This window comes from Astyanax mexicanus, chromosome 7, assembly GCF_023375975.1.
Source record: "Astyanax mexicanus isolate ESR-SI-001 chromosome 7, AstMex3_surface, whole genome shotgun sequence".
Taxonomy (NCBI): domain Eukaryota; kingdom Metazoa; phylum Chordata; class Actinopteri; order Characiformes; family Acestrorhamphidae; genus Astyanax; species Astyanax mexicanus.
In genome coordinates, this window is record NC_064414.1 from 7,310,001 (window position 1) to 7,323,870 (window position 13,870).

Here is a 13,870-nt window from a genome sequence, read left to right on the forward strand (position 1 = left end):
GGCCATTCAAAAGATAATGGTGAAACTGGCTCTCATCAGGACCGCCCTAGGAAAGGAAGACCAATAGTTTACTCTGTGGCACCAAATAAATTAATAAGTTACCAGCCTTAGAAACTGCAAGTTAGGAGATAAGAGCACATAAATGCTTCAGTATTTTAGTTTGTTAGTAATTAGTAATTTATACATTTATATACATTCTTTCTCAGGTCCTGGATGATGATCATGATTTCTCAGACCGAGACACAGATGTGGAGGACTCGTTGGAGCTTGGGTCAGTGTGGGCGGAGGAAGAGGACCTGGTGGACGTTGGGATGTCCACTCCTGTGGAGCAGTCGGTTCACGACCTCCTTCCACCCCTGCTGGAGCCGTCGGGCCGCGAGACACCGGTCAGTGTGAACTCTATACCGCTGGAATGGGACCACACTGTGGATGTGGGTGGATCTTCATCGCCTGAGGATGAGGATGAGGAGGATGTCACATACTACAGTGCACTATCAGGTAAGCAGGCAGTGTTTTTTAACTCAAGCGTAGATGATCAACCTAGCTGAAGGCCAATTCATATAGATTCAACTACTTAATTTTGTATGATAAGAAACATGCTACTCACTTTGTGGCTCGTTCTCTCATCATCTCATCCTCTTGCAGACGTTGAGGTCACTGAAAGCTCTGAGTCATTTATTAAAGCCACGGCTCAAGCTCTGAGTGCTGCGTCCGGTAGGCTATTGCCTGCTGCATGCTACACACACTTCACACTGCTACAGTACAATTACTGTTGTGTGTTTTTACGTTTGTGTGTTTTAAGTTTATTGTGAACATTAAACCCACCCGGTCCCTCTCCTTGCCTTATGAATTGTATATTAATTTTTCAAAGTTTGACATTGGATTTAAGAGAAAAATTGCATGCTTTTAGAATGTGAATGGATGTACATGAAGATTTGTTGTGAATGCCCTGTTTCTACTTTTGTTATGCATGTCTGTTAGAGATGGTACAGAGATGATACCCAAACCAGTTGATTTAAAATACCATAAATAGTTAGTGTGTACCTTTAGTTAAGAACAAAAATGCTAATTTGCAGTTTTACTACTCTATTTACAATCCTTTGATTTTATGGAGGACTGCTAAAAAGAAGATTAGTTTAGCTGTCTGTCTCCAACACAGCCCACAGTAGCAGTGTAGCCTAGGGAAGTGATACCTATATGCTTATATTAAGAAAAAGAATCTCCCAATTTAATAATGTTTCTTAAAATATTATGACAAGGAAGACTTAAATTAAATAATAATTACGTTATTTTTCTCCACCAGTCTTACACACCGCTTTTGTAAAACTTTATGTCACTCTTGGTGCAAAAAATTCAAGCAGTTCAGTTTGGTTTGATGGCTTGTGATCATCCATCTTCCTCTTGATTATATTCCAGAGGTTTTCAATTTGGTAAAATCAAAGAAACTCATCATTTTGGTTTAATATTTCAGCAGATTCTTCAGCCTGTAAAATTTGGTGTCAGAAATTCAGTATTTTTACATTGCACTGCAAAAAATGTATTGGCAAGAACTAGACAAAATATATGTAAATTGAGATGTAGTCTTGTACTAAGCAAACAAATCTTCAAATTGCATATGGTTTCTTAAAATAATGAATGAAATAACTAAAACTGAGTGAAGTAAGACTTAAATCAAGCAACAATCTATCGCAGATTTTGTTAGCTTAAATCTATACACAAGAATCAAAATAACTTGACTAATTTTAAATCTTTCTCGGTCATGTGACATCACGTTCAGTAGCTCCTCCATTTCCACTCGCTGAAGTGTAATTACGGTGCGTGGCAATGGACAAATAGCTATTTTATTAAACGCGAGATGACGAAACTCAGAGCTTAAAATTACCGGAGGACCACGGAGTTCAGCAAAAAACAGTTTTTCTGTTAGAGGACAATTTTCTCTAGAGGACAATTATCTGAGAAAAACACATACAAGGTCGTTCTGGACGGGAATAAAATCACAGAGGACCCCCATAAAACAGAAAAGTACCCCAGGACCCCCTGAGAAACTTATCCCGTCCAGATAGGGCTTAAGATTAATTGTTGTGCAGTGTGGAAAGGATATAAAAGTGGAATCATGCCACCTTTAATTGTGAGAAGAATTGTGAGCGTGATTAATTTTGTATTACTTTCAATTTACTTCCTTAAAAAACACTGGTATCAGAAATTTGTGAATTAGGTATCAAAAACATTACAAAACTGGGATGATGCCATCTCTATTCTTGACCCCTCTGCATGATTTACTTTGGATGCAGCAGTGTTGATTAAGCTCTGCTTTATCATAATGTTAAGTTAACGTACTGAATGCAATGTCTCTCTGACCTTTAGTAGGAAGGTCGATGACTGATCCCTCCTGCTGGCATTCGCCACCGCCCCCCTCAGAGAGGAAACGCATCATCCACAGCCTGAGCTCATCTCCTGTACACAACAGCACCTCCTACCATCCACAGGGCTATGTACGTACTATTCTTGTGTTCTATCAGATATGTGCATACGTTTATATAATGTATAATAGCAAACATGTAACTGACAAAGCACAGAATTCACTTTCATTTTCTCATACTGCTTCTGTGTGTGTGTTTAGGTTAAGCTAATGTCGGAGTGCACGGAGAGCATAGATAACGTGAAGCGAGTCAAGCTGATCCTGGATGATGATGAGCTGCTGGAGGAACAGGGTCTGACCATGCTGTCTTCAGTAGACAAACAGACTGGTAAGATTCTCTCACAATTTTTTTATTTATGTAATATATTTTTGTTTACCAGGAATGATGTATTTATTGGTGTCAGTTTCACAGGTTTTTTTGGTGGTCTGTGTGAACATGTGTATGTAATAAAGTGTATAGTTTGTGTGTATAATATACCTCTAAAAATGTACACAGACAAACAGACCAACATTAGGACAGACAGGTATACAGACAAAAAAATAGACAAACAGATATACAGCTCTGAAAAAAATGAAGAGACCAGTTTATTTTATAATCTACGGACAACATTTCTCCCAAATTCCAAATACAAATATGGTCATTTAGAGCATTTATTTGCAGAAAATGAGAAATGGCTGAAAAAACAAAAAAGATGCAGAGCTTTCAGACCTTAAATAATGCAAAGGAAAGTTCATACTCATAAAGTTTTAAGACTTACTGGAATAACTCATATTTTTTATCACAGATTTCATGCATCTTGGCATGTTCTCCTCCACCAGTCTTACACACTGCTTTTGTATAACTTTATGCCTTTACTCCTGGTGCAAAAAGTCAAGCAGTTCAGCTTGGTTTGATGGCTTGTAATCATTCATCTTCACCTTGATTATATTCCAGAGGTTTATGTACATAACTGTTTACTGACATAAACCTACATTAACTTATTATAAAGTTGTTATAACCCTTTAAATGGTTATAACCTTTAAAGGTTAAATGTCATCAAAATTGACCAAATTATCCTATATGACAACTGACCCATGTTGGGAAAGGCTCTGTAAGGCATTTTTAAATGCTGCCCTAGTTCAAGTTGTTAGTCAGCAGTATTACTATAACACTGGTTGTTGTGTAAGCACAGTATTCTTTATTATATTTTAGCCTTTAGGGTGCCATTTATAAAATTATGCATTTATTAGTATTGTTTACCACCCTGTTATTGTACCTGAGAATAAATCACCTCATAAAACTCCTTCATATGAGCAGCCTAGCAATAGCTTTTAGCCACACCAAAGGCTCAAACACACCCAGCTAGTCAGCCTAGCTTTAGCTTTTAGCTGCTCCAAAAGCTCCGGCATGGCAGATAACAGAATGGCCTCAGCTTTAGTCAAACTAGCATTAGCTTTTAGGAACCCCAGACGTTCCAGTTAGCCTTGTGTTAGCTTTTAGCTTCGCGTCTTTTAGCTTCACTTCTTATGTTGCCCAACTAAACAAGTCAGAACACTCAAAGACTAAATGAGTTGACCTCTGACCTGGTTGTCTAGGTGTGATCGAGCGCTGGGAGCTCCTGCAGGCCCAGGAGGCTGCTGACCTACAGCAGTGGCACAAGCTGACCACTGACCTCATTGAAGTCACAGCCTGGCTGGACGGTGTGCTTCCAGAACTGGAGACACTGCGGAGAGCTGAAGCATCCAGCAGCATCAGAGACATGGAGACAAGCATCCACAAGCTGAAGGTAAGACAAGTAGCTTCTACTGATCTGAGAAGGTTTTATACAAGCTTTTTGTATTATTGTATGTATTGAGAGTGTATTTAAATTTACTGTCCCTTTTGGTCTAGGAGATGCAGAGAACCTTCAATATCTACAAGTCTCTAATGATCGGAGTGAATCTGAGTGGACAGGACATCCAGCGAGGAGACAGGGCGGAGCTTCAGGAACTGAGTGCGGGACTGCATGCTACCAATCAGAAATGGACGCATGCCTGCGCTGTTCTGGACAGTTGGCAATACCAGCTGCATAATGCACTCCTGCAGTGTCAGGTGGGTCATGTGATCAGTCACATGATCAGTTTGTCCAAGAGAATTGTGCTTTTATTACTACAGAAGTCTCAGAGTCAAAAGTTTGGGTACACCCAACAAGCTAAAAAAAAAAGAAAGTTCCCCTGCTGGAAAACGAAATCCGCATTGCCATAACATTTTTCAGCAGAGGAAAGCAAGAAGTGCTGTAAGATTGTCCGGTAAAACATTGCACTGACATTGGACTTGCTATAACACAGTTATAAACCATCACTGATTGTAGAAACTTTACACTAGACCTCAAGCAGTTTGGACTGTGTGTCTCTTCACTCTTCATCCAGACTTTGCTGCCTTAATTTCCAAATGAAATGTAAAATTTACTGATGATCAGTGATGGTTTGGAGAGACATGTCATCAGCTGGTGTTGATCCACTTTGTTTTATTATCAAGTCTAAAGTCAGTGCAGAGTTTTCCTAGAAAATCCTACAGCACTTCATACTTCTCTCTGCTGACAACTTTTATAGAGATGTGGATTTCATTTTTCAGCAGGACTTGGAACACTGCCCACACTGTCAAAAGTACCAATTTTTTCAGAAGCACTTTTAACTGGAAACACAAAATATTAAATAATATTTAAATACTGAATGATTGTTAATGATGATGTTTAGATGAACTCTTTAAACTGCTGGCCTTCTTTAATCTATGTGCTGTTACTTCTGACACCCCTAGGAGTTTCACGAGACGCTGCACTCTCTACTGCTGTGGCTGGCTCGGGCCGAGAGCCAGCGCTACATGGTCAACATCCATGACCTCAACGTAGACACCAACATACTGGAGGAGCACAGAGATGCACTAAAGGTAGGAGAAAGATTGAACAATGGGGCAATTAATTATGTACTGACTGATTTGTATTTTTTCTTTACTTATTTAAGTAGTTATTGCCTTATATGGATTAGAACATTACTCAAACAGGGCTATTTTCTGTATACCAACTCTACCCCTTCACAACTTTACAACCGATGCTCTCAAACACATTCAAGAGACAAGAAATTCAAGTAATTAATTCTTGATACGCCTGAATTCCAGGTGGCTCTACCTCATAAAGCTGACTGAGAAAAATAAAAAATGTGCAAAGCTGTCCTTTTATGTTTTTTTTCATAGTTTGGATGACTTTAGTATTATTCTACAATGCAGAACATTTTTAAATACTAAAAAATCACTGAATTCAAGGTGTGTCCAAACTAGTTTTGACCGGAATTTGTCACACATAATTTATAAATGATATCATGCCATATATTTGAACAACATATAGATTATATTTGAAAGTAAGTGTTTAAGCAGGGAGGAAACGCATCCTGTGTGCTGGTATTTTACCTGTGCTGTGTGTCTCTGTGCAGGATCTCCAGCAGGAGCTCCGTGGTCGGGAGCAGGAGGTGCTCTCTCTGCAGGAAATGTCTGCTCACATCCTGCAGCTGGACCAGGGGGAGGACAGCCTGGAGGCCAAAGAGAAGGTGCACGTCATCAGCAATAAGCTCCGCCTCCTCCTCAGACAGGTGGCCCAAGATCTGGGCCTGCTGCAGGATAGACTGGTACGTTTAGGTCTCTTTATCTCTTCCACACACACATATCAGTGGGCTGCAGTGGAATATCCACATAACTTGTGATGCTCATTGCTATCTTACAGAGAGAGAGAGAGAGAGAGGCTTTTATTGTCATTACATCTGAGTACAGGTACACAGTGTGATGAAATTACGTTCCTCCGGAACCATGGTGCAACATAGAACCACAAGCAATAGACAACATAAAGTGCAGGAGTGACGACAGTGCAACATAAAATTATAAAATTATAACACTAAATAACAATAAATACAATAAATACAAAAGACGAGACAATTTAAAGACAGGACAGTGCAGTACCGATACGGTATAATAAAGTGTATAGTGGGGATAAGGTGCAGAGATGTGTGACATACTGTAACATATAGAACATATATAATCACAGCAGTTACTGAGGTAGAGTTTATAGTTTTTAAGAGTGCAGCAAATAAAGTCATGTCAGCCTCTGTGTGCTGACTGGGTGTGTGTGGGTGAAGTTCAGTTCTTTGTGAGTGTAAAGGGGGGGTGTACAGTTTAGTTTTGTGTAAAGGGGGGGGGTGTACAGTTTAGTTTTGTGCAAGTGTGTTGGGTGAGTGGTGGGTGGGGTGGGGGTTCAGTTCTGTCTCTGTGCGTTGAGAAGTCTGACTGCCTGGTGGATGAAGCTGTTGCAGAGTCTAGTAGTGGAGGCTCGGATGCTCCTGTATCTTCTGCCGGACGGCATCAGAGCGAAGAGTCAGTGTGAGGGATGGGTGGGGTCGTCCACAATGCTGGTGGCTTTGCGGATGCAGCGTGTGGTGTAGATCTCAGTGATGGAGGGAAGAGAGACTCCGATGATTTTCTCAGCTGTCCGCACTATCCGCTGTAGGGTCTTGCGGTCTGAGGTGTTGCAATTCCCAAACCAGACGGTAATGCAGGTGCTCAGGATGCTTTCTACAGTGCCTCTGTAGAACATGGTGAGGATGGGGGGTGGGAGATGTGCTTTCCTCAGTCTCCGCAGGAAGTAGAGGCGCTGCTGGGCTTTCTTGGTTATGGAGCTGGTGTTGAGGGACCAGGTGAGGTTCTCTGCAATGTGAACACCGAGGAACTTGGTGTTATCCACAATTTCCACAGCAGAGCCGTTGATGTTCAGCGGGTGGTGGACACCTGGAGCTCTCCTGAAGTCAACAACCATCTCCTTGGTTTTATCCACGTTAAGAGATAGGTTGTTGGTCCTGCACCAGTCCGTCAGCCACTGCACCTCCTCTCTGTATGCTGACTCGTCGTTCTTGCTGATGAGGCCAACTACAGTTGTGTCATCAGCGAACTTGATGATGTGGTTTGAGCTGTACTTTGCAGTACAGTCATAAGTCAGCAGAGTGAACAGCAGTGGGCTGAGCACACAGCCCTGGGGGGCGCCGGTGCTCAGTATGGTGGTGCTGGAGGTGTTGTTTCCAATCCTGACTGATTGTGGTCTCTCAGTCAGGAAGTCTAAAACCCAGTTGCAGAGGGAGGAGTTCAGGCCCAGCAAGCTCAGTTTTCCTATCAGATGCTGAGGGATGATGGTGTTGAATGCTGAACTGAAGTCGATGAACAGCATTCGAACATAGCAGTCTTTGTTGTCCAGGTGGGTGAGAGCCAGGTGGAGCGCAGTAGAGATGGCATCGTCTGTTGATCTGTTTGGACGATACGCAAACTGCAGAGGGTCCAGTGAGGACGGGAGCTGGTTTTTGATGTGCCTCATGACCAGCTTCTCAAAGCACTTCATGATGATGGGAGTAAGTGCAATGGGACGGTAGTCATTAAGGCAGGACACTTGAGACTTCTTCGGCACAGGGACGATGGTGGTCGTCTTGAAGCACGTCGGCACGATTGCAGTACTCAGAGAGATGTTGAAAATGTCCATGAAAACATCAGTTAGTTGTTCTGCACATCCTCTGAGCACTCTGCCAGGTATGCTGCCTGGTCCTGGGGCTTTCCGTGGGTTGACTCTGAGTAGAGTTTTCCGCACATCAGCTGAGGACAGGCAGGAGTTTGGAGGTCGTTTGGAGGAGGTGTAGTCTTCCTTGCTGTCGTGTAGTTCTGTGCTTCGAACCTTGCGTAGAAGGAGTTCAGTGCATCTGGAAGGGAGGCATCACTGTTACAAGCAGGGGAGGGTGACTTGTAGTTGGTGATGGTCTGGATGCCCTGCCACATGTGCCGAGTGTCAGTAGTGTCCTGGAAGTGGGCGTGGATTTTCTTTGCGTAGGTGCACTTTGCCTCTCTGATCCCCCGGGAGAGCTTGGCTCTAGCTGTTCGGAGGCCAGCCCTGTCCCCTGACTTAAAGGCCTTGTCTCGGGATCTCAGCAGCGCACGCACCTCTGCAGTCATCCACGGCTTCTGGTTGGGGCGGGATGTGATGGTTTTGGAGACAGTAACATCCTCAATGCACTTGCTGATGTAGCCAGTCACTGAGTCTGTGTACTCCTCCAGGTTGATGGAGTCATCAGAAGTAGCAGCTTCTCTGAACATGTCCCAGTCAGTGTGCTCAAAACAGTCCTGAAGAGCAGAGATGGCTCCTGGAGGCCAGGTTGTAACTTGCTTCTTCTCTGATTTGGCACGTCTGATGAGCTGTCTGTATGCTGGGATGAGCATGACAGAAATATGATCAGAGTAGCCGTAGTGGGGGCGGGGCTCTGCTCTGTACGAACCGGGAATGTTAGTATACACACAATCGAGCAGGTTAGCTCCACGGGTTGGAAAATCCACATGTTGGTGAAAGCTGGGCAGCAGAGCCTTCAGATTACTGTGATTGAAATCACCAGCAACAATAAACAGTCCGTCGGGGTGTGAGTTCTGGAGTTTGGAGATAACAGTGTACAGTTCTTGCAGAGCGTTAGCATTAGCACCGTTAGCATTAGCATTAGCACTGGGTGCTACATACACTGCTATTATGTAGACGCTGCTAAGCTCTCTGGGCAGGTAGAATGGCCTGGCTCTGACTACAGCAAACTCCACCAGCGGCGAGCAGTAGCTGGAGATCAGTGCAGCGTTGTTATACCATGACCATGCTGTGTTGATGTAAACACACACCCCACCTCCACGTACTGTGCCCGAGAGGCCGGCGTCACGGTTCGCGCGGTAGCTTAGCATGCCGCTCACCTCAATCGCGGAGTCCGGGATGGAGTCTGTTAACCACGTCTCCGTGAAAACGAACACACAGCAGTCTCTGAAGTCGCGCTGGGATGTCCACTGGAGCCGGAGATAGTCAATCTTGTTCGGCAGGGAGCAAACGTTGGAGAGAAGGAGAGATGGAACCGCTGGCCGGCTGGAGTTAGCCATTAGCTTAGCGCGGACTCCGGCTCTCTTACCGCGCTTTCGGCTCCTCGCGCAACGCCGAGGACTGCTCGCGCCGCCGACAGGAGCCAGAAAACACCTGCGTTGTTTAAATAGAAACAGTGTTTGTGAATGTATCTATGCCGATGGGTTTACACAATATGTGCATCAATATGTAAAGTAGTACATTTACAATATACTTCAAGTATATTCAAAACAATGTTTAAAAACACATACTTCAATCTACTTATGTTTGCAGAAGATATGAGAAAAAAGCACTCAAAAGCACAACCTAATGCTTTTAAATTGTATTTAAATATAGCTTAATTACTATTAAAATGTACTTAGGTTGCCATAAGTTTCAAAATAGTACACATCTCTAGTTTAGTATCTATTTAAGTACATTCATTTGTGTTATGTACTTTTTATGTTAAGTTTACTTCTAAAAAATATACTTAAATACACTTAAAAAAAGGGTTTTCTTACATGTAAGACACCGTGTATAATATTCATTAGTGCTGTCAACATTCATGTGTTTCAATTAATCTGGAAACTTTAACACACAAACAAGTTTTTAAAGCAAGTTAATTATGTTACCAAGTTTTCACATTTTACTTTCTTTATCTTTATTTAGGCCTATAAATAAAAAAGACTCTTTTAAAAGACTCTTTTTTTTTAATGCAAAAAATCATCTTACCGTACATGACCACATCAACAACAGATAATAATAACAGATAATCAACTTATAGAGAAAGATTGTTTATTCTTAATTTTTGCTAAAGCTTTTTTGGTGCTTCACTGATGACACTGGCGTCCATATGCATGGTTTTCATATCCATATCCATCTATGTCTATGCAAATCACATGAATTCACGAGAGATTCGGAGTGCAGGAGACCTTTATAATGTGTTTTATAATGTTTTATAATGTTCAGGAAAAGTAGCTCTGACGTTAAGTGTGAGACGTAATCAGATCATGTGACCTACAGGCCCATAAAACACATAACGCTTCAGAATTCACACTCACCTTCTCTACTGTGTTGCAGGACTGTGAGGGTTCATCAGTGGACGGTGGAGAAGGGAGGAGCACAGCAGGCGTCTCTGCGCTACAACACAAGGTACAGCACAGCACTGTCTCATCTGCTGCTATATTTTATTCACCATTCTGTTCACTAATACACTTCTTTATGCCTTCGTGCCCTAAAAACTACTGACTTCTCCTCACATTCTTTATTTACAGCAGGAGTCAAGGACAGCTAAAAGGGGAGCTTCTGAAACTGCAAGGTACCTACTGACAGACGGCCTGATACACAAATCACTGGAACACATTCTTGTCTTGTTGAGATTTTGTAGGTTTATATGCACTTCATAATCTGATTACTGCAGAACATCAGCAGTTTTTATTAATCAGACCAATGCATTTACATGAACTTGATTACTCAGATATTGGGACATAGAGTCACATATTTTTTAGATTTACATCAGTCAGGAAATAATCAGACTTTTGCTTTGCAACCAGACAGAATCTCACAAAACATCACTTAAAACTTTTATGCCATGTTCCGTTCCGATACATCAGCTTACAGACGTTTTGTGTTGTGGATATCACCCTTTGAAGTGATGTGGGAAGAGAGCGCCATCTACTATACCTGCCCAGAGAGAGCAAGGCCAATTGTGCTCTCTCGGGCTGCGGCAGCTGATGGCAAGCTGCATGACCAGGATTCAAACCTGCGATCTCCTGATCATAGTGGCAGCAGTTAGCCTGCTTGACCACTCAGAGCCCGCCCTTTGTGCCGCCATCTTGTCTGCTGTTTTGAGTGTGTACCTCTAAAAATCTCAGTTTGAAGCGCTAACACTTTCTCTAACCTACACCTCCAACCTAACAAAAAAATGGTCAACCAACCCAACACCCAAAAATGAGGGTTAGGATGAGGGTTAGGACTAAGTGGTAGGGGCTAAGGAGTGAAATGGGATTGGGCCATTGTCTTGTAGAGATTGTCTTGTGTTACACAAACACAGAGAACTACAGAGAACATCTTATTGCACTTTATTAATTAATCTAATCTCTCCAATCTCTCTCATCTCTCTTCCAGGCCAGAGAGGAAAGAGGCATCCCCCAGCAGGCCTTTCCTGTACCGGGTTCTGAGGGCAGCGTTCCCCCTGCACCTGCTCTTCCTGATGCTGCTGGTTCTGGCCTGCCTGGTTCCTCTGTCTGAGGACGACTACAGCTGCGCCCTCTCCAATAACTTCGCCCGGTCCTTCTACCCCATGCTGCGCTACATCAACGGCCCCCCGCCTACATGAGAACCGGGGCGTCGGCCTTTATCACTCCTGGATGGATTGTTCCATCAGTGCTGAAGAGGAACTGGAGGTACCAAAGGCTTTCTGAAAGCATGGGATGAGCGTTTGTACCATCTCACTCTTTGTATCTCACTCATCTTCTGCTTTGTTCTGAGTTACTCCAGTCCTGGAATTAATCTTCTGCTGTGGATTATTACATTTATGGACATTTTTGGCAGGAGGGGAAGAAAATAAGCAGCTAGAAAAGCAAGAAAATGGCAGATAAAGGAGTACTACTGGTAGATGAGAAGACTGGAACCCAAGCCTGGATTTCTACTGCTGAGAAAAACATGGACAAATCTTCGTTACACCAGCAAACTCATCACTGAATGCACTGGAAAAAAGCTGGACTCTGAAAAAAAGCTGTTTTTTTTTTTTTTACATATTGACCTAGAAACTCCACACTGTGTGCAATTACGTTGTTTTTATAAAAAAAAAAAACCTGTAGCAAGTTGACCTGCCATGCCCCACCCCTCCATCACTGATGTAGAGCACAGAGGAGAACAGGGGAATAAGTGCACTGTGCTGTTCTGTGATTGGTTTCAGGCCTTTATCACTTATTTCTGGAAAAAATGCAGAGGGCACCACGTTCACTGTATTTATGAAATACAGGAAGATTAAGTCAAAACAAGTTTAAAATTTAAATGAATTATATATTTTAATTATTATTTCAAAACTGTTTGAATTATTGACTGAACTTGTTGGTTTGTTAGGTTTTTATTTATTTAATCGTTTTGTTTTCTGGTCAGAAATTTACAGAATAGAAGCTGTGTTGATGTTCCCCTGCAGCTATTTTAACCTACAGGAGGATGATGGGAAGGATGGATTTAATTTATTCCCACTGCAAGAATGTACTTGGGTGTGTATGTGTGTGTGTGTGTGTGTGTGTGTGTGTGTGTGTATATACGCAGGTGCATCTCAAATATATTAGAATATCACTGAAAAGTTTTATTTACTTTATTTCAGTAATTCAGTTCAAAATGTGAAACTCATATATTATATATTTTATATAGATGTATCACACACAGAGTGATCTATAATCTTTAAGCTTTTATTTCTTTTATTGTTGATGATTATGGCTTACAGCCAATACATTTTGAACTGAATTACTAAAAAAAAAAGTAACTTTTCAATGATATTAAATTTTTTATATGTATATTTGTCATTTTTCAATATAGAATGTATACAACACTATCAGAGCAGGAATGTCCTTAATGTTGCATGAGAATTCAGCGCCGTAAACCAAGGAATGTTCGTTCTCACCAAATCCTATGTCCATAAAAAAACAAATTTAACACCTTTTAACAGATAAAAGAGGGATTTCTTTTACTCTTATCGTCATTACCACAATTTGTTGACATACCTTTATCGTTTATCATTAACTATATTTACACTATTTATTTATTTTTGCTTTTTTATGAAGGTAAAAACAGAAAGTGCTCCTTTAGGTGTAAGCTCTAAGAAAGAGAAGCAAAAAAACGAAATATTCTCATTTAAAAGTGAACCACAGCTTTCGTGTGTTGCAATAATGAGAATATTAATACTATTTTATCTACATTTAATGAATTATATGTTTTAATTTATATTATTATTTAATTACATGTTTAATTCAGTGACAAAACACAGATTATTCATATCAGTGAGAAAATAAGTTATTTTTAAAATTAAAATTCGGGTCAATTAAAAATATATATATATCAATTTTGCGTCAGTTAAATTCTTCATCTAGGCATCACCGTCATCTGAAAGCCATCCGCCTCCTTTTTTATCTCCCGGCATCAAATCAGACCACTAAAACTCCATCTAAGCTGCAGCTACACAAGTAATAAAGTCAAATCAAGGTTGCCACAACCTTAATATATTTTAAATAATTGTATATTTATTGTGTATTTATTAAGCTCCTCCTGTCAGTGGTCACAGAAATAAATCTATAAACGTGTTGAAGTGAATCATGCACTGCCACCTAGAGCCATAGTACAGACAACGAGCGCTAAGAATAAGAGTGTGTACAGTTTGTGCTTTTATTTTTGTGTATTTATGGGATGATGTAAAGTTTAAAGCCAATTTTTACAAAAATAAATTAAGAAATAAATAAATAAAAATGTTTGCCAAGACAATGCTATTGTACAGGGTGATGTGATTTATTCTCTCTTTTCAGCAGCAGGTTTTTTGTGTTTG

The 13,870-nt window shown here is 41.2% G+C and overlaps 2 protein-coding genes across 2 annotated transcripts in view; one reads left to right on the forward strand and one right to left on the reverse strand.

Annotated features, from left to right (window-relative positions):
* syne2b (spectrin repeat containing, nuclear envelope 2b) overlaps positions 1–13,809 on the forward strand; it is a 187,408-nt gene extending 173,599 nt beyond the window's left edge. Inside the window, exons 120-130 of the mRNA XM_049481047.1 lie at positions 207–498; positions 646–714; positions 2,365–2,492; positions 2,621–2,747; positions 3,995–4,185; positions 4,290–4,490; positions 5,196–5,324; positions 5,864–6,055; positions 10,399–10,470; positions 10,593–10,636; positions 11,446–13,809. Of these exons, the coding sequence (XP_049337004.1) occupies positions 207–498; positions 646–714; positions 2,365–2,492; positions 2,621–2,747; positions 3,995–4,185; positions 4,290–4,490; positions 5,196–5,324; positions 5,864–6,055; positions 10,399–10,470; positions 10,593–10,636; positions 11,446–11,656 (1,656 nt within the window). The 3' untranslated portion in view covers positions 11,657–13,809. The remainder of the gene's footprint in view (positions 1–206; positions 499–645; positions 715–2,364; positions 2,493–2,620; positions 2,748–3,994; positions 4,186–4,289; positions 4,491–5,195; positions 5,325–5,863; positions 6,056–10,398; positions 10,471–10,592; positions 10,637–11,445) is intronic.
* Positions 1–13,870, reverse strand: part of esr2b (estrogen receptor 2b) — a 443,098-nt gene that overhangs the window by 378,713 nt on the left and 50,515 nt on the right. The gene's annotated exons all lie outside the window — the stretch shown is intronic.